Raw genomic sequence first — 19,181 nt, forward strand, 5'->3', positions numbered from 1 at the left:
CCCTAATACCAAGGATAATTCTATTTTGCTGTGGAAAGCAAACTCTTATTACAAAAAAATGACAGTACAATTGCTAATTACTTCAAAGAGGTTAAAAAGTTAGACAGAAAATGGGTTAATAATTGGGCAGTGACTTTACGGGATAATTGCATGCTGTAAAATCCCCCAAAAAAGGCTTCACACATGCATCTAGATTCTTAATAAATGTCCTACTTTTGCCAGAAATCCCAAGAAACCATGGGGAAATTAAACATTTCACAAAATTTCGGGGGGGGGGGGCGGGACCGAAGGCCCCGCCATTGTTTGATAATGCTATTTGAACATAGCGATTTAATTAGGGGGCTCATGTCTCGACTCATTTTTTTCACCTTACGTGCTGAAATGCTAAGCCTTCAATACATAAATCAGACAGTTCGTAGTTCGTGGTAACGAACTGTAGTAAGGAGTGACCCGGCTCAATAGTAACCAAAACTAAAAAAGATGTAATTTTGATACCAATAGCTACATCAAAAGAATCAAATTTTAATGTTGATTTTAAATATATAAGTTTCATCAAGTTTTGTTATACCCATCAAAAGTTAAGAGCCTGAGAAAATTAATCTTATTTAGAAAATAGGGAGAAACACCCCCTAAAACTCATAGAATCTTAACGAAAATCACACCATCAGATTCAGCGTATCAGAAAACCCTATTGTAGGAGTTTCCAGCCCCTATCTACAAAAATGTGGAATTTTGTATTTTTTGCCAGAAGGCAGATCACAAATGTGTGTTTATTTGTTTGCGTTGTTTTTGTTTTCCCAGGGGTGATCGTATCGACCCAGTGGTCCTGGAATATTGCGAGAGGGCTCATTCTAACGGAAATGAAAAGTTCTAGTTCCCTTTTTAAGGGACCAAAACATTTGGAGGGCACCTAGGCCCCCTCCCACGCTAATTATTTTCCCAAAGTCAACGGATCAAAATTCTGAGATAGCCATTTTATTCAACTTAGTCGAAAACCTTATAACTATGTCTTTGGGGACGGCTTACTCCCCCACAGTCCCCGTGGGAGGGTCTACAAGCTACAAACTTTGACCAGTGCTTACATATATTAATGGTTATTGGGAAGTGTACAGACGTTCCCAGGGGGATGTTTTGGTTTGGGGGAGGGGTTGAGAAGAGGAAGATACGTTGGGGGAACTTTCCATCGAGGAATTTGTCATGGGTGAAGAAAATTTCCATGAAGGGAGCGCAGGATTTTCTAGCTTTATTTAAAAAAAAGAAAAAAAATATGAAAACATTTTTTCAGCTGGAAGTAAGGAGCAGCATTAAAACTTCAAACGAGCAGAAATTGTTACGCATATGAGGGGCTCACCTCCTCCTAATACCTCGCTTTTTACGCTAAAGTATTCTTAGTAATTTCAACTATTTATTCTACGGCTTTTGTGATTCAGGGGTCATTCTTAATGAACTGGGACAAAATTTAAGCTTTAGTGTAAAGAGCGAGGTACTAACTAGGGGGTGAACCCCCTCATATATGTAATAAAAACATGAAAATACAAAAGTTCGTTACGTAGGCTAATTTATAAGTTACGTATATCTTTAACTAATAACACATTCGTAAAAAATTATAAGTTCTAGTTGCCTTTTTAAATAACCAAAAATTCGGAGGGCAACTAGGCTTCCTCCCCAACTCTTTTTTTCTCAAAATCATTCGAACAAAACTATGAAAAAACCATTTAGCAAAAATAAATAAATATGCAAATTTCGTTTTAATTATTCCTCTTCGGAGAGTCAAAATCAAAACGTGCATTGATTCAAAAACGTTCAGAAATTAAATATAAAAAAAACAAGTTTTTTTAACTGAAAGTAAGAAGCGACATTAAAACTTAAAACGAACAGAAATTACTTCGTATATGAAAGGGGCTGCTTTCTCATCAACGCCCCGCTCTTTACACTAAAGTTTTTTACTGTTTTAAAAAGAAGAGTTGGGAGAAAGAGTCAAACTTTAGCGTAAAGAGCGGGGGGTTGATGAGGAAGCAGCCCCTTTCATATACGAAGTAGTTTCTGTTCGTTTTAAGTTTTAATGTCGCTCCTTACTTTCAGTTAAAAAAAACTTGTTTTTTTATTTAATTGCAATTAGAAGTGGAGACTTTCTTCAAGTGAAGCTTGGTGCATTAGGGTGTTGAGCCTCAGAATCTTAATCGAACGAATTCATTTTTAAACTCGTCCTTATATGGCAATAAAGCACTAATTGACCACTAAATGTAGATCAAAGATTGCCCCAAAAATGGCTAAAATATTTTTTGCCCCCAAAGCATTCAATGTGTTTTTATATCAATTTTACTAAGTGTAGGCTATACTAAAATTCAGCTAAGAAAAACAATGGATATACCTCTTTTGCTTAGGCACTACGTAGGTAGAAAACCAAACCTCAGAAGTTTCTGAGGTGTTTCCATCAATCGATTGGTGAATAATAAAAAAGAAACAGAATGGGAAATTCTTTTTTAATTTTCTTCACTATGCGTGTTTGGACTTTAATGAAATTAAATAAAAAAAACTAATTTTTTTAGCTGAAAGTAAGTAGCGACATTAAAACTTAAAACGAACAGAAACTACTCCGTATATGAAATGAGTTGTCCCCTCCGCAATCCCTCGCTCTTTATGCTAAAGCTTTTAATTGTTTTAAAAAGTAGAATTGTGGCAAAGAGTCAAACTTTAGCGTAAAGAGCGAGGGATTGCGGAGGGGACAACTCATTTCATATACGGAGTAATTTCTGTTCGTTTTAAGTTTTAATGTCGCTACTTACTTTCAGCTAAAAAAAATATTGAATTAATGCATGTTTGGTTTTGGCTCTCCGCACATAAATTATTAAAATGGAATTTTTATATTAATTTTTTTTTGGCTAAACGGCTTTCTCTTAGTTTTGATCAGACGATTTTGAGAAACAAGGGGTGGATAAGGAGGCCTAGTTGCCCTCCAATTTTTCGGTTACTTAAAAAGGCAACTAGAACTTTTAATTTTTAACGAACGTTTTTATTAGTAAAAAATATACGTAATTTAAGAATTAACTTACGTAACAAACTTTCATAACCTTATATTTTTACTATGTATACGAGGGAGTTTGCACCCTCGTTAATTCCTCGCTCTTTACACTAAATCGTAAGTTTTGTCCCAATTCTTTAAGAATGACACCTGAATCAGAAAGGCCGTAGAATAAATAGTTGAAATTACTAAAAATACTTTAGCATAAAGAGCAAGGTATTTATCTCATCCTAAATACCTCGCTCTTTATGCTAAAGTATTTTTAGAACCCCTCATATGCGTAATGATCTCTGTTCGTTTTAAGTTTCAATGCTACTTCTTCCTTTCATTTGAAAAAACGTTTTCATGTTTATTTTTCATTGTTTTCTTATAGTAATGCTAGAGAATCCTGCGCCCTTGTCATTGAATTTTTCTTCCCCCATTACAGATTCCTCCAAGGAAAGATCCTCCAACATAGCCCCCTCTCCACAGCCCCACCCCCAAACAAAATAAAATCCCCCTGAAAACGTCTGTACACTTCCCAATAACCATTACTATATGTAAACACTGGTCAAAGTTTGTAACTTGCAGCCCCTCCCCCAGGGTCTTTGGGGGAGTAAGTCATCCTCAAAGACATAGTTATTATGATTTTCGACTATGTTGAACAAAATGGCTATCTCAAAATTTTGATCCGTTGACTTTGGGAAAAAATGAGCGTGGGAGGGGGCCTAGATGCCCTCCAATTTTTTAGTCACTTAAAAAGGCACTAGAACTTTTATTTCCGTTAGAATGAGCCCTCTTGCGACATTCTAGGACCACTTGGTCGATACGATGACCCCTGGGGAAAAGAAAAAAAAGACAAACAAATAAACACGCACCCGTGATTTGTCTTCTGGCAAAAAATACAAAATTCCACATTTTTGTAGATAGGAGCTTCAAACTTCTACAGTAGGGTTCTCTGATATGCTGAATATGATGGTGTCATTTTCGTTAAGATCCTACGACTTTTAGGGGGTGTTTCCCTCTATTTTCCTAAATAAGGCAAATTTTCTCAGGCTCGTAACTTTTGATGGGTAAGATTAAACTTGATGAAACTTATATATTGAAAATCAGCATTAAAATGCGATTCTTTTGATATAGCTATTGATATCAAAATTCAATTTTTTAGAGTTTTGTTTACTATTGAGCCGGGTCGCTACAGTTCGTTACCACGAACTGTTTGATTGGCGTGGAAGCATAGTATATTTATGCCTTGAAAATTGTGGTTTTAAGGGTATATCTCTCGTAGTGGTTTGATACTTCATTGAATTGGCCGAATCACTTACAGAATTTTAGGAATTCGATTAAATCATTCATTTTACTATATTTCTATAACTCATTAAATTTCTACAGTCCGGGATAAACTTAAAATTGTAGATCCGTAAAAATTTTGATTTTTTTCATGGCTTTGTTTTTATTTTTGACTTCTTTATAGTTCTTCAATGCATCTTACAAAATATTTTTACTCATTTGCAATTTTTTTTAGAAAGCTTTGTCAATGTTTGTCGTTTCACCGTCTATAACGAGTTTCTGCTTTAAACACAATAAACACACATTTGTGATCTGCCTTCTGGCAAAAAATACAAAATTCCACATTTTTGTAGATAGGGGCTGGAAACTCCTACAATAGGGTTTTCTGATACGCTGAATCTGATGGTGTGATTTTCGTTAAGATTCTATGAGTTTTAGGGGGTGTTTCTCCCTATTTTCTAAATAAGATAAATTTTCTCAGGCTCTTAACTTTTGATGGGTATAACAAAACTTGATGAAACTCATATATTTAAAATCAACATTAAAATTTGATTCTTTTGATGTAGCTATTGGTATCAAAATTACATCTTTTTGAGTTTTGGTTACTATTGAGCCGGGTCGCTCCTTACTACAGTTCGTTACCACGAACTACGAACTGTCTGATTTATGTATTGAAGGCTTAGCATTTCAGCACGTAAGGTGAAAAAAATGAGTCGAGATATGAGCCCCCTAATTAAATCGCTATGTTCAAATAGCATTATCAAATAATGGCGGGGCCTTTGGTCCCGCCCCCCCCCCCCGAAATTTTTTTAGTATTAGCGGTTATTGTCTTGAAACTTTAAGATAATTTTTTTTTTCAGCTACATCATACTGATTGGGATGGCCCTTTGTTACATTGGGAACATACCGCTTCTTGCCTACCCTACACCCACGTCTTGTTCTCTGTCTCGCATTCTTCCAGGGCTTAGTTTTTCAATGATTTACGCTGCACTTTTCACAAAGACTAACAGGATTGCGAGGATCCTCTCTGGTAGCAAGAGATTAATGACCAAAAAGCCAAGATGCATGTCAGCCTCTGCTCAGGTAAATGCATTTGTCAATCAGCACCAACTAAGAAAACCCTTTAACACTCAATTAGCTGTACTTGACTAAAAAACAAGTTAAGAGTACCTTGTTTAACTTTCAGCAGAATCGGTTTTTAATGCAAAAGAGTGGAAATATGTTCGCTGAATCTAGTATATGTAACTAAGCCAGTAGAAAGATTTATTACATAAAAAAAAATATATTGTATAAAGATAAGATGGTCGTTGAAGCGACTTACGCTAGCTACGTTAGCATTGCTTTAAAAGTGCTGTTTAGTATGAGCAGCACTATTTTCCTAGAGTTTATTAATAAATAAAGCATTTTTCTTAGTTCAATTTAAATCTAAGCATGCAAGTTTTAATGGAAGTTCGTTCATTTTCGATTCTCGAACAGCATATGTTTAATATCTTTATATATATTAACGTAATCTTCTGAACAATTGGAAGAGTTTAGACATGCATGGAGAGCCTATATTTGGTAGCTTTGATGCCGAAGCTTTGCTATTTTTCAGTAGCTTTGGTAGCATTGCAGAGATTTATCAAACAGTTCGTGGTAACGAACTGTAGTAAGGAGAAGAGTAAACGAAACTCTAAAAAACGGAATTTTGATACTAATAGATACATCAAAAGAATCGGATTTTTATGATAATTTTAAATATATAAGTTTAATCAAATTTAATCTTACCCATCAAAAGCTAAGACCCTGAGAAAATGTTCCTTATTTTGGAAAATAGGGAGAAACATCCCCTAAAAGTCATAGACTGTTAACGAAAATCACATCATCGCATTCAGCATATCAGAGAACCCTACCGTAGAAGTTTCAATTTCCTATCTATAAAAATGTGGAATTTCGTAATTTTTGCCAGAAGACCGATCACGGGTGTGTGTTTATTTGTTTTCTTTTTTTCCCAGTGTTGATCGTAACGACCCAGTGATGCTAAAATGTCGCGAAAGGGCTCATTCTAACAGAAATTAAAAGTTCTAGTGCTCTTTTTAAGTGACCAAAAAAATTGAAGGGCACCTAGGCCCCCTACCAAGCTCTTTTTTCCCAAAGTCAACGGATCAAAACTTTGAGATAACCATTTTGTTCAACATAGTAAAAAAACTTAATAACAATGTCTTTAGGGACGACTTACTCTATCACTGTCCAAGGGGGGGGGGGCTGCAAGTTACAACATTTGACCAGTATTTAGGTATAGTAATGGTTATTGGGAAGTGTACAGACGTTTTCAAGGGGATTTTTTGGTTGGAAGGGGGGTTTGAGTGGAGGGAATAACGTTGGAGGATCTGGAAGAATTCGTCATGGGATTAGATAATATCCGAGAAGGGAGCGCAGGATATTCTAGCACTATTTGAAACAAAAACAAAACAATTAAAAAATAAATATAAAACGTTTATTCAACTGAAAGTAAGGAGCAGCATTGAAACTTAAAACAAACAGAAATTATTATGCATATGTGGGGTTCACGTCCTCCTAAATACCTCGCTCTTTACGCTAAAGTATTTTTAGTAATTTCAACTATTTACTCTAAGGCCTTTGTGATTTAGGGGCCATTTTTAAAGAATTGGGACAAAATTTAAGCTTTATTGTAAAGAGCGAGGTATTAACGAAGGGGAAAACCCCCTCATATACGTAATAAAAATATAAAACTACAGTTCGTTATGTAAGTTAATTCTCAAGTTACTTACATTTTCTACAAACAAAACGTTCGTATAAAATTAAAAGTTCTAGTTGCCTTTTTAAGTAACCAAAACATTGGAGGGCAATTGGGCCTCCTGCTTCACCCCTCTTTTTCTGAAAATATTACGATCAAAACTAAGAGAGAGCCATTTAGCAAAAAAAAAATATATATATACAAATTTCGTTTTAATTTTTCATGTGCGGACAGCCAAAATAAAAAAAAGATATTAATTCAAAAATATCCAGAAATTAAATGAAAAAAAAAACAAGTTTTTTAACTGAAAGTAAGGAGCGACATTAAAACATAAAACGAACAGAAATTACTCTGTATATTAAAGGGGCTTTCCCGCCTCAGCACCCCGCTCTTTACAATAAAGCTTTTTGCTGTTTTAAAAAGTAAAGTTTAGAAAAAGAGTCAAACTTTAGCGTAAAGAGCGGGGTGTTGAGGAGGGAAAAGGCCCTTTAATATACGGAGTAATTTCTGTTCGTTTTAAGTTTTAATGTCGCTCCTTACTTTCAGTTAAAAAACATGACTTTTTTTTTCATTTAATTACAGGAAGCGAGTAAAGTTACAATTGATTGTAACTTTTACAACTGACTTTTACTTTTACTTTTACTAACTTTTTGTAACTTTTGTAAAGTTACAATTGGATGTTGAGAAACGGGCGTTGACATACATTTTTGACTAAAGCTAGCATTCCTTTATTCTTTTATATTCGAGAGTGAAACTCATTGAATTTTCAACTTTTACATTATTTCCCCCCCCACATTGAGAATTCCTGGGGTAGTTTTACAAAGTATGTTTCCAACTCTGATTATCTTTTTCCTGTTCTTGGGGGGGGGGGTAGGCCATAAGAGCAAACTAGTAATTATAAACCACCTACACAGAGTCTAACGTATTTTTTTTTAGGCTCTTTACAACTTTGGGCTAGCCAAAAGACGAACATTATTTCGACAACATACTGTCGGCCGAGATAGAGAAAGAAAAGTTAATATATTAGGTATTTTTGTAATTGGGTTAGTGATAAATATTCTTAATGTTGAATTACCTCTCTAATGCTGGGGAAGATTTCCCAATAAATGAGGAAGGACTTTGCCTTCAATTATTGAGCTAATGTTTCAAATGTTTTCTTTTGTAATCACATGAAGCAATAATAGTCTTTAATTTAACATTTCGAATTTTCAACTAGAACAGTTTGTACTCATGAGCTCCACCCTTTTGAAATAATTGGTGATAAGATATAACTGCTGCTACTTCCATATTAGTAAATGAACCAAAATTCCGAGCTATTTTTCTAAAAGTATAGGTGTATTTACATTTATTCATTTTTGGTATTTGGTTTGCAACACCGAAAAGACAGAAAACATATTCTGAAACAAATGTAAGGAGCGGTAAATGTGCGTGCATATTTACAAGGTTATAAGCTGTGAGATGATATTCATATTTTGAGAGAGATAAAAAGCCAAAATAACTACGCTTATATATTTGGATTCCAGTGTTGAATTCGATTTTATATCCTTAAGTAAGAAATTTGTCATCAATAGATTATCATCAGTTACTTTTTTCGGGGGGGGGGGGATAGGGTGAATGTCAAACCCCGACGAACCAAAAACTTCCGAGTATTTCCAAAATTTCCTCGGATTAAAATTAGCCTTTCTGAATGCCCGAAAATAAATGAGCTTTTTAGTTTCATCAAAGCTTTTTGAAAAACTTAGTTCCAAGGAAACTTTTCTTGAAATTAATTTATGTTTGCTTTAGAGTGCCATCCAAGTTACGTCTATAATAATAAAGGAATTGTTGATCTCTCCTTATTTCAAAATAGAAATCATCGTAACTAAGGAAAAAGGAGTGCTTTGTTGACATTGGGACTGTGGTTCTCTGGCTTCCCTCTTGGTTGAAAAGATACATGTAAATACAAGTTGAAGTCTTAACCAAAAGCCAGGAGACAATCCTTTTTTCACTACAATTTATTCACCAATGCTACTAACGACTGTATTTTTGTTTGCCAAGGCTAAACCAACTGTAATAAAAATAAAATCCTAATTCCATTTTCGAAGTGAAATTGTGCATAAGTAGTTATTATGTCTATTTTCTGTTGCTTTGCAGTCCCCCTCCCTAATGGCAGAGAATAGCTCTGGCCTTCTATTAAGGCTTTTAACTGACTTAAGTTAGTTAAAACGAAAGGTAATTACACATGAATCAACACAGGATGCAGAACATTGACCTAAGACGTCGGTGCAACAGTAATCTCTTGAGACTGATGGAATTCCCCCGTCCCAAAAACAAAATATTGAAAGATAGACCTATAAATCAACGTGGGATATAAGATAGAATTTAGTCATTGAAATTGTCACTCATATTAGTGTTGCTATGTAGACTTACTTCCCATCAAACTCGCATATTCTAATTGTGACTGGTGGGAAAATTTTTGTATTTACCCGCCAGCTTAAACTTGGCTTATTGTACTGCGATCTGACTTATTTTTTGGCGTTTACGGCTTATTCTGGGAGAAATTATTTCCTTCTATTATCTTTACCTTATAATCCAATATTTTTCATATCATAAAAACAAAGCTGTAATCTTTGTGTGCAAGTGAGGCTGGAAAAGGAGAACTAAAAGCTTTACTTCGTCAATTCTTCCAATAGTTCCGGGGTTATGTTCTCGGAGATAACGTTTGGCGGTGCAAAGTCCACAGCCTGCAAATTTTAAATAAATATGAAACCATGGTTTCACCTTTATTGAGAATTCTCTAACGAACAATCCTTGGGGATTCTATGCTGAATCGAATGGCTGTCTCAAATTTTTTATCAGATGTGTTAGGGGAAAAAGAAGCGTACAAGTGGGGCTAGTTGCCCTCCAATACTTTTGGTCACGTAAAAAAGGTACTTGAAAAACAAACAAACACAAAGTAAAAACACTAGGGATAATCTTTTCAAGACAGTGGAAATCAATTCAGCGGATATTTTGGCCCTATGTCCAAGGGCCGTCTTCAGCACAATACGAGAAAGAGAAAAGAAATATATATATATATATATATATATATATATATATATATATATATATATATATATATATATATATATATATATATATATATATATATATATATATATATATATATATATATATATATATATATATATATATATATATATATTTAGATATATAGATGAACTTACACTAAAATATAAGGATTAAAACTAATATTTCTAATGTTTTCTACAGGATTAAACTAGAGGATAAAAACTAATTAAAACTAATGTTTTCTACAGGATTTAAAAGAATTTTATTGATTGACAATATTAGCATTTTTTTACCTAAACTGACAAAATAAAAAATATCATAGGTCAACTGCTCCCCATAGGCTAGACGAAAATAGCGACGAAGACCACACTGCCTTTCCATAACAAACAGACACAAAGTAGAAACATTAAGGAAAATCTTTTCATGACAGTGGAAATCAATTCAGTGGATATTTCGGCCCTATGTCCAAGGGCCGTCTTCAGCACAATACGAGAAAGAAAAAAATATATATGTATAGACTACAAACTTACATTAAAATACTAGGATAAAACTAATAATGTTTTTTACAGAATTTAAAAAATTATATTGATTGATAATATTAACATGTTTTTTACCTAAACTGACAAAATAAAAGGTATCATAGGTCAACTGCTCCCCATAGGGTAGACCTAAAATAGCGACGAAAACCACACTGCCTTTCCATAGCAAACAAATACAAAGTAGAAACAATAGGTAAAATATGTTCAAGACAGTGGAAATCAATTCAGTGGATATTTCGGCCCTATGTTCAAGGGCCGTCTTTAGCACAATACGAGAAAGAAAAAAATATATATGTATAGACTACAAACTTACATTAAAATATGAGGGTAACAACTAATAATATTTTGCACAGGATTTAAAATTTTTTTTATTAATTGATAATATTAGCATGTTTTTTTTACCTAAACTGACAAAATAAAAGATTTCATAGGTCAACTGCTCCCCGTAGGCTAGACGAAAATAGTGACGAAGACCACACTGCCTTTCCATAACAAACAAACGCAAAGTAGAAATATTAGGGAAAATCTTTTCAAGACAGTGGAAATCAATTCAGTGGATATTTCGGCCTTATGTCCAAGGGTCGTCTTTAGCACAATACGAAAAAGAAAAAAAATATATATGTATAGACTACAAACTTACATTAAAATATGAGGATTAAAATTAATAATGTTTTTTACGGGATTTTAAAAAAATTTTATTGATTGATAATATTAGCATGTTTTTTTTACCTAAACTGACAAAATAAAAGATATCATAGGTCAACTGCTCCCCATAGGCTAGACGAAAATAGCGACGAAAACCACACTGCCTTTTCGTAACAAACAAACGCAAAGTAGAAACAATAGGGTAAATATTTTCAAGACAGTGGAAATCAATTCAGTAGATTTTCGGCCCTATGTCCAAGGGCCGTCTTTAGCACAATATGAGAAAAAAAATATATATGTATAAACTTACATTAAAATGTGAGAATTAAAACTAATAATGGTTTTTTTACAGGATTCTATAAATTTTATTGATTAATAAAATTAGCATGTTTTTTACCTAAACTAAGGTAAAAAATCTTTTACCTAATACCTAATACCTAATTACCTAATCTAAGGTATATCTTTTTATAGCTCAAAATTCTCTGAAAGTTTGAACGTTATATCCTCAACTATTTCTGAGATATTGCACGCGCCATTTTAACAAGGTGGATGCATATAGTATCTTTTGATTTGATTCAACATCCCTTCAAATTTTTAACTAAGTATCATTAGCCAGTCAATCATCTGATAGTGCTGATGCGCACTTTTGACAACGGAGATGCACATAGTTTTTATTTTGATGCACATTGTTAACTTATATGTTAACAATGGGCAGCTTGTAAAACTTACAGCCCTTACCCCGGCGGCTCGGGGAGGGGGAGTCAACCCCCCTATTTTGAACAATTTAGCTATCTTGTAACTTTTATCAGATTCATTTGGAGAAAGAGGACGTGACGGGCGGGGTCTGGTTGCCTTCCAATCACTTTTGGCTCTGAAAAGGGCACTAAAAGTTTTGATTTCCAATCGAATGAGCCCCCTTCAAAGTCAATATGGCCTTTTAAAACCTTTTATGCTAAAAATCTTTATGCTAAAACCTTTATGCCTTTTAAAGGCTTTTATGCTAAAAATCGACAACTTACATAACTTACAGCCCTTGCCCCAGTAGCTCTGTGGGCCTTATGAACCCTGGAGGCATAGTTTTATGAACTTCGGATTATTTTGAACAAAATTGTTATTTCAAAATTTTGATCGGATACATTTTGGGTAAAAAGGGCGGTGAGGGGACTTTCCAGTTGAATTAGAATTTCCAGTTGAATGAGCATCCACCGAAATGTTTACAACTATTCTTTTTATGTGAAATGCCCATGGAAAAAACGAAAACATAATACATTAAAGCATAATGACCCTTTACTATAGGCAACGCTAAAGCGTTCCCCTACTGATAAGAGCTTGAAACTCCATAGAGTAGGGTTCTCTTATATGCTAAATCTGCTGGTTTGATTTCTTTATGATCGCTAAACTATTTGATGGTGTTTCCTCCCTCTCCCCTTTTCAAAAGCTGTGAAAATTTTCTCAGGCACGCAGCTTTTGGTGGATTTTATTAAACCTAATGGACTTTTTATATTTGTATTCGGCATCAATACTTTTGTTGTGTCTATTGTTATGAAAATTCTGCTTTTTAGAGTTTCGGTTGCTATTGAGCCGAACTGCTCTTTACTTACAGTTTATTTCCACCAACTCTTTGATATTTAAACGGCTTCTCCATGGGAATAGGCTAAATCAGGTTCTAAAAGCCAAAAACAAAAATATTTCAAAACTCTAGAATCCTTATGACGCATAAACCTACAGCAAAATACGAATGAAATTTGGTACATCACGCTAAAATTGTTGCTTTTGCGTGAAAATGCAATAGGGTGAATAAAGGGTAAGTAATCAACGTAAAACTTGAGCTGAATTTTGGGGCAAAATGTTGTCTGGCTTATTTTTGACTTGCTTTTCAAAGGCTGCGGCTTATTTTTGGCATGTTTTTTAAAGCCTGTGGCTTACCTATTGATTTATTGTCTGGCAACACTGCTCATCACTATGATTTCGAATAGTCCAGTGTATAGTTAATGCTTGTTGTTTTAAAGATTCTAAAAAATGCGAACATGGAAAAATGTAAATTAGTTTTAGTTGCATTTTGAGCCGCTTATTTTTTAACTTATTACTCTTATTTACCGGGAAGTTTCAACTTACTACTATTACCCGTTCTTAAGATACTGTACATGTCCAGTTCGACAACGTGGATTCACAAAATGTCTTTTCATTTACTTCAATTTATCTTCAAACATTCTCTGAAACGTCCTTTTGGCAACCGAGAAGCATTTAGCGTCTTCTGATTTTTTTTCAGCTTCACTCTCGATATTACTAGAAGTTTAAACTTAATCCCCTTAGCCATTTCGGAAATATTGCAGACTTGTCCCTTTTAGAACGTGAATGTCCAGAGCGTCTTCTGATTTAGTTTAACACTCCTTCAACATTCGCTGAAAGTTTCTACGTAATACACTTAGCTGTTTCTGAGATAGTAAAGATACGCCCTTTTAGCCACCTGGATGCACATAGTGACTTTTGATATAGTTCTACATTCAATAAAATTTTCATGTTGATGCCCTTAGCTGTTCCTGAAATATAACAAATGCTTTCTTTTGACAATCTAAATACACAATATCTCTTGTAGTTCATGAGATAATGCATATATGTCCTTTTGACAACCTGGATGCGCATATTGTCTTTTAGTTTAGTTTAACATTCCCCTCAACATGCCCTAAAAGTTTCAACTTAATACCTTTAGCTGCTCCTGAGATACTGCAACAAGCCCTCGTTTATGTATTGAATTAACAATGCCTCTTAACTATCTAGGTCCATGCCTGGCCCTGTCATTGTAAAACGTGCGTTTAAAACAATTGCCAATATGTATTATTTACGATCCTTCCCCCATGGTCTCTGGACGTCATGTGTGCCCCAGCGGAAAATTTACTGGAACTTTCAACTATTTTACACTAGAACTTTCAAGTGGAAAACCCTCCTAAAGCTTTTGAAACCATCCATTTCATATACCGTGTGACTCTGGAATAAATGAAATAGTACATTGAAGGCACTTGGCTCTTTACTACAGGCAAAGCTAGAGCGTTGCCTCTGATGAGATACCAGTTGGTGCAAAATTATTTAAATTCTGGAATATTCTTTGCGTTTTTCTATCTCTCTCTCAACACTGTGTTTTCCAAAAAATGTATTAAAGTTGCAACCAAACATTAATCAGCATAATTAGTTGCTATTTAAGGGTTTTAACTTTCAACATTGGAATTGATTGCTTCCAAATAAATAAATAATGGCATGAGTTTATTTTAATATGCTAAAAGAGAAAACCTTTCAACTAATTCAAATTAAACAAGCTATAAATATATAAATTTACATAATTTTTTGTGAAGATCCATCAAAGAAGAGGATTTATACAATCTTTGAGAAACTACATTAATTGTCTATTCGATGGAAAATGGTATGCAAAAGCTCAAGTAGTTCAAACACAGGCTTATACATATGCTTAAGTTTAGTCTAGATACTTGCTTCAATATAACGTTTCATTTTGAATTTTTACAGGTTGCTGTCACCTTTGGGCTTATCTTCATTGAAGCCGTAATTATTTTTGGCCTACTATTTTATGAGCCGGCTGACTTCACGTTTTGCTATCCTATGGAGCACATGAAACTAATAAAGTGTAACACAACATTACTTGGTAATTTCTTAAGCTTTTTGAATTTTTATTTATTTTTTAAAAACCTATTTTCTTTTGCAAATTTTGAACTTCTATTTTAGACTTTTAATACTATCTATTATTCTTATTGGGTGTTATTTTACTTGTTCGTTTTACTTCTATGATTACTTATTGAAATTGTTAACATTTTACAACACTCTCTAAGCTATAATAAGGATAAACATAAAATGGTAAAAAATTTGAAGGGCGAATATCGAAGAATTTGCGGTAAGTAACTATAAGTAAGGAGCTACTCGGCTCAATAGTAATGGAAATCCTAAAAAACGGAATTTTGATATCAATAGAAATATCAAAAGAATTAGAGTTTTGTTGATGTTATTGATTCTAAATATATAAAATTAATTAAGTTTAGTATAACTCATTGAAAGCTGTGAGCTTGAGAAAATTTGCCTGAATTTCCATAAAGGGAGAAAGAAATCCTAAAAAGCGAAGTAATGAGATATCAGAGACGTATTCAGCGTATCACAGAACCTGTCTGTAGAGGTTTTGAGCTCTCATCTGCAAAAACGTGGAATTTCTGTATTTATACCAGAAGAAAGATCATGGATATGTGTTGATTCGTTCTTTTTTTTTCAGCGGTGATCGTATTAAGCCCATAGTCCTAGAGTATCGTGAGAAAACTCATTGGAACAGAAATTAAAAGTTCTAGTGCCTTTTTTAAGTGACCAAAAAGATTGGAGAGCAACAATTCGGACAAATTTTGACAGACTAATTTCTTCAGCATAGTTTAAAGGTGCAATAAATATCAGTTTGGGGATAACATGACCCCCACAGACACTGGGGAATCGGCTGTAAGTTATGAAAATTTCCCGTTGTTTACATGTAGTATTTGTGATGGAAAATATACAGACATTTTCTGGGGGAGGGGGTTCTGCTGTGGGTGTTTTCCACTGGGAGGAAGTTGCATGAGCAATTTTCTCTTGCGAGATAATTTCGGGAAAAATTTTTCCAAGGAGAAAGGGTGACTTCCGGCATGATTTAAAGAACAATCAGATATTATAGTCTTTTTCAAATGAAAGTATCCCAAGGAGATTTTTTCAAGTGGAATCGACCACAAAAAAAAATCCGGGGGATTTTCAGACGGGGTGGAACTTTCCGGGAGAAATTTCCTGGGGGGTTATCTTACGCGGGAGGAAAGTTTCATTAACGAATTTTCCTTGTGGTAAGGAATCCTCCATTTCCAGGGAAGCTTGATTTATTGGCATTATATGAAAACAATCATAAACCAAATAAAAAAAAAGGAATAAAAAAATGCTGAAGTTTGATTTTTCGTCCCAAGTCCTTAAGAACGACTCCTGAAACAAAACGGCCGTTTATTTGGAATATAGAGCTTTTTTACATGTACTATAAGATTTATCTTGAAGAGTGAGGGATTGAGGAGGGGTTCCACGAACATTGCTATACACCCTTTTTTGATAAATTGCATTAATTTATTCCTTTTTTGGTTCATTTCAAGGTCTCCCTAAACATTTTTGAATTTTTTTCTTAATGCTATTAGCCATAGTAATAGCAGAGATTTTTGTAGCATTAGTTGCACTAGTAGTATGCAAATAATACCGAATAATATGTTTTAATTTAGTTCAGCGTCCCCCTTACTTTATACTAAAATTTTCTACTTAATGCTCTAAGCCGTTTCTGTGATATTGCTGATACCCGCTTTCGACAACCTGTGTGTTTACGGTTTGCTTTGATTTGGTTCAACATCCAATCAAAATTTCCCGAGGTATTCACCTTAAACTCTTAGGTTTATTAGCAGTAGTAGAAGCAGAAGCAGTAGTGATAGTAGTCATGATAATAGTAGAAATGGTGGTAGAAGTTGCAGTAGTAGTAGAAAATGTAGTAGCCTAGCATGCAATTGTTACCTTATGGTGAGTTCAAAATCTCTCAAAACGCTCCCTGTATGTTTCAACTTAAAAGTTAAAACTTTTCCTAAGATATTGCTTTTATGCTGTTTTGAAAACCAGCACATATATAGTTCGATTTTATTTTATTCCACATTTCCCTAAGCAATCCCTGGAAATTTTACCTAAACACTCTTACCCTTAAAAGCAGCAGTAGTAGTAGCAGTATTCGAATATTGGCTTACCTAGTTCAACATCCCCCTCAACATACCCTGAAAGTTGGAACTTAATGCTCTAAGCAGTTCTTAAGAATTTACTGATACTATTTTGATAACCTGCATGCATATATTTTGTTTTGATTTAGTTTAAAGTCTCCTAAACATTCCCCGAAAACTTCACCTTAATACAATTAGTCTTGCTAGTAACAGTTTTCGCAATAGTAACATTACCACTAATTGTATGTACATAGTGCCTTTTGGCTAGTTCACCCCCCCCCCAAATATCCCAAAATTTTCAATGTAACGCTCTAAGCCGTTCCTAAGATAATGCTAATTTCTCATTTCAACTACCTGCGTAAGCATAGTTTGTTTTGATTTAGTTCAACATCCCCTCGAGATTCCATACTATACGAGGTTACCCACAAGAAAGATTCCCTTCCTAAATATTATACGTAAGCACCGAGAAAACTGCATGATTTACAGCCCCCTTCCCCTTTTAAAATTACCCCTGGAACATTTCAAACGCAGAAAATTCTCTTCCTACATAAAAGTCTCCCCGCAGGAAATTCTCCCAGCTGAAAATTACCCTCGAAATTTTTTTGTATATTTCAAAATAACAAAAACTACATGTAAACAATGGGCCAATTAAATAAGTTGCTTTCCTTTCTTCAGGTACTGTGTGTGTGTTGGTGGGGGGGGGGGTCATATCATTGCCAAATGCATAGTTATTGGACCTTTTAACTATGCTGAACCAAATGGCTATCCCAATATTTTGACCGGATGCCATTGAGGAAAAAAAGGCTTGGTAGAGGGGCTAGTTTCCTTCCAATTGTTTTGGTCATTTGAAAAAGACACTGGAACTTCTAATTTCCGTTCGAATGAGCGCTATCCCGATCTTCTGGGACCACAGATTCGATATAATTATCTTTCAGAAAAAAAGTATAAAAATAAAGAAGCATTCGTGAGTTTTCTTCTGGCATAACACAAATTGACATATTTTTGTAGATGAGAACTTGCAACCTCTACTGTAAGGCTCTCTAGTGGTGTGATTTTCATTCAGACTGCTTGAATATTTGGGGTGTGTTACCTTCATTTTAAAAAAGCTGGCAAATTTTCTCAAGCTAGTAAATTTTTTCAGTTATTATTGGGCCCAATCGCTTCTTACTTACAATCCGTTAAAACGCACTAATAGATTAAGTTCGTAGACTGGCTATTATTCGTAAAAGTATTAAAAGCCATCATGTCAACCACAAGCTAAATTTGGTTTACAGCCTACGGTTTTCTGTCATGGAATTTTTCCCCTTTAGATGAAAATGTAATCTAAATAATCTTATTAAAATACAGTTAATCTTACGTAGAATGTTCTGAAGAAATGAAAACAAAAGTTCTTTATCAAGGTATTAATAAGCTTTACTATGCATACTTTTTTCTCTGAATATTCTTTAATCATTTTTTAAACGGTAAGATTGGAAATAGGACATCATAAATTATTTCGTCATGTTTCATACACTTTATTGTTCTTTTGACTTCGCCAGACTATTCCTTGCTTATAACAATTGAACAATTGACAAAATATACTGCTTTAGATGTTAAAATAAGTTTCTATTCTAACGCTTAGAGTTGACTACTTAAATAAAATAGTAGACGAAGCTTGTTTTGAGAAAATTAATTTTTATGTAAATTCATTTCAGGTACTTTGGCTCCTTTTGGCTTTTGTTTCTTTTTAATCATCCTTTGCACCGTATATGCTGTGAAAACGAGGAATTTGCCAGAAAACTTTAATGAAGCAAAGTTTATAGGATTTGCTATGTACACCACGTGCGTCATATGGGGTGCATTCTTTCCTATTTACTTTGGAAGCGATGCTAAAGTAAGTGAAATAATAATCAGAGGCTTTGGGTAGCAACGATTTCTAGTTGAATCCTAAATTACTAGGATTCAGTTATTTTTTCTACTTTTTTTGTCTTATTTCTTCTGCTTTATCGTCCCAAAGAAGGCATAACAAAAAAGAACAAACGTGAATCAGAAAAGCAACTTCTTTTACAACACTTTCGTCGGCTTTTGGAGCATCTCCACTAAAAAGCATGGACTCTACAAAACGGTGATGTTTTGCCAACGTTTGCTGACAAAGAGTGGTGGGAAATGAGTTCCACTCGACCGCCACCACT

The 19,181-nt window shown here is 34.2% G+C and overlaps 1 protein-coding gene and 1 long non-coding RNA gene across 2 annotated transcripts in view; one reads left to right on the plus strand and one right to left on the minus strand.

Moving 5' to 3' along the window:
• The window catches only part of LOC136040284 (metabotropic glutamate receptor 5-like), a 206,186-nt gene that overhangs the window by 154,810 nt on the left and 32,195 nt on the right, over positions 1-19,181 (plus strand). Inside the window, exons 13-15 of the mRNA XM_065724531.1 lie at positions 5,152-5,374; positions 14,780-14,915; positions 18,705-18,883. Coding sequence (XP_065580603.1) covers positions 5,152-5,374; positions 14,780-14,915; positions 18,705-18,883 — 538 coding nt within the window. The remainder of the gene's footprint in view (positions 1-5,151; positions 5,375-14,779; positions 14,916-18,704; positions 18,884-19,181) is intronic.
• Positions 9,574-19,181, minus strand: part of LOC136040295 (uncharacterized) — a 38,541-nt gene continuing 28,933 nt past the window's right edge. The window contains exon 4 of the long non-coding RNA XR_010620684.1: positions 9,574-9,751. This is a non-coding gene — a long non-coding RNA (uncharacterized LOC136040295). The remainder of the gene's footprint in view (positions 9,752-19,181) is intronic.

This window comes from Artemia franciscana, chromosome 2, assembly GCF_032884065.1.
Source record: "Artemia franciscana chromosome 2, ASM3288406v1, whole genome shotgun sequence".
NCBI lineage: Eukaryota > Metazoa > Arthropoda > Branchiopoda > Anostraca > Artemiidae > Artemia > Artemia franciscana.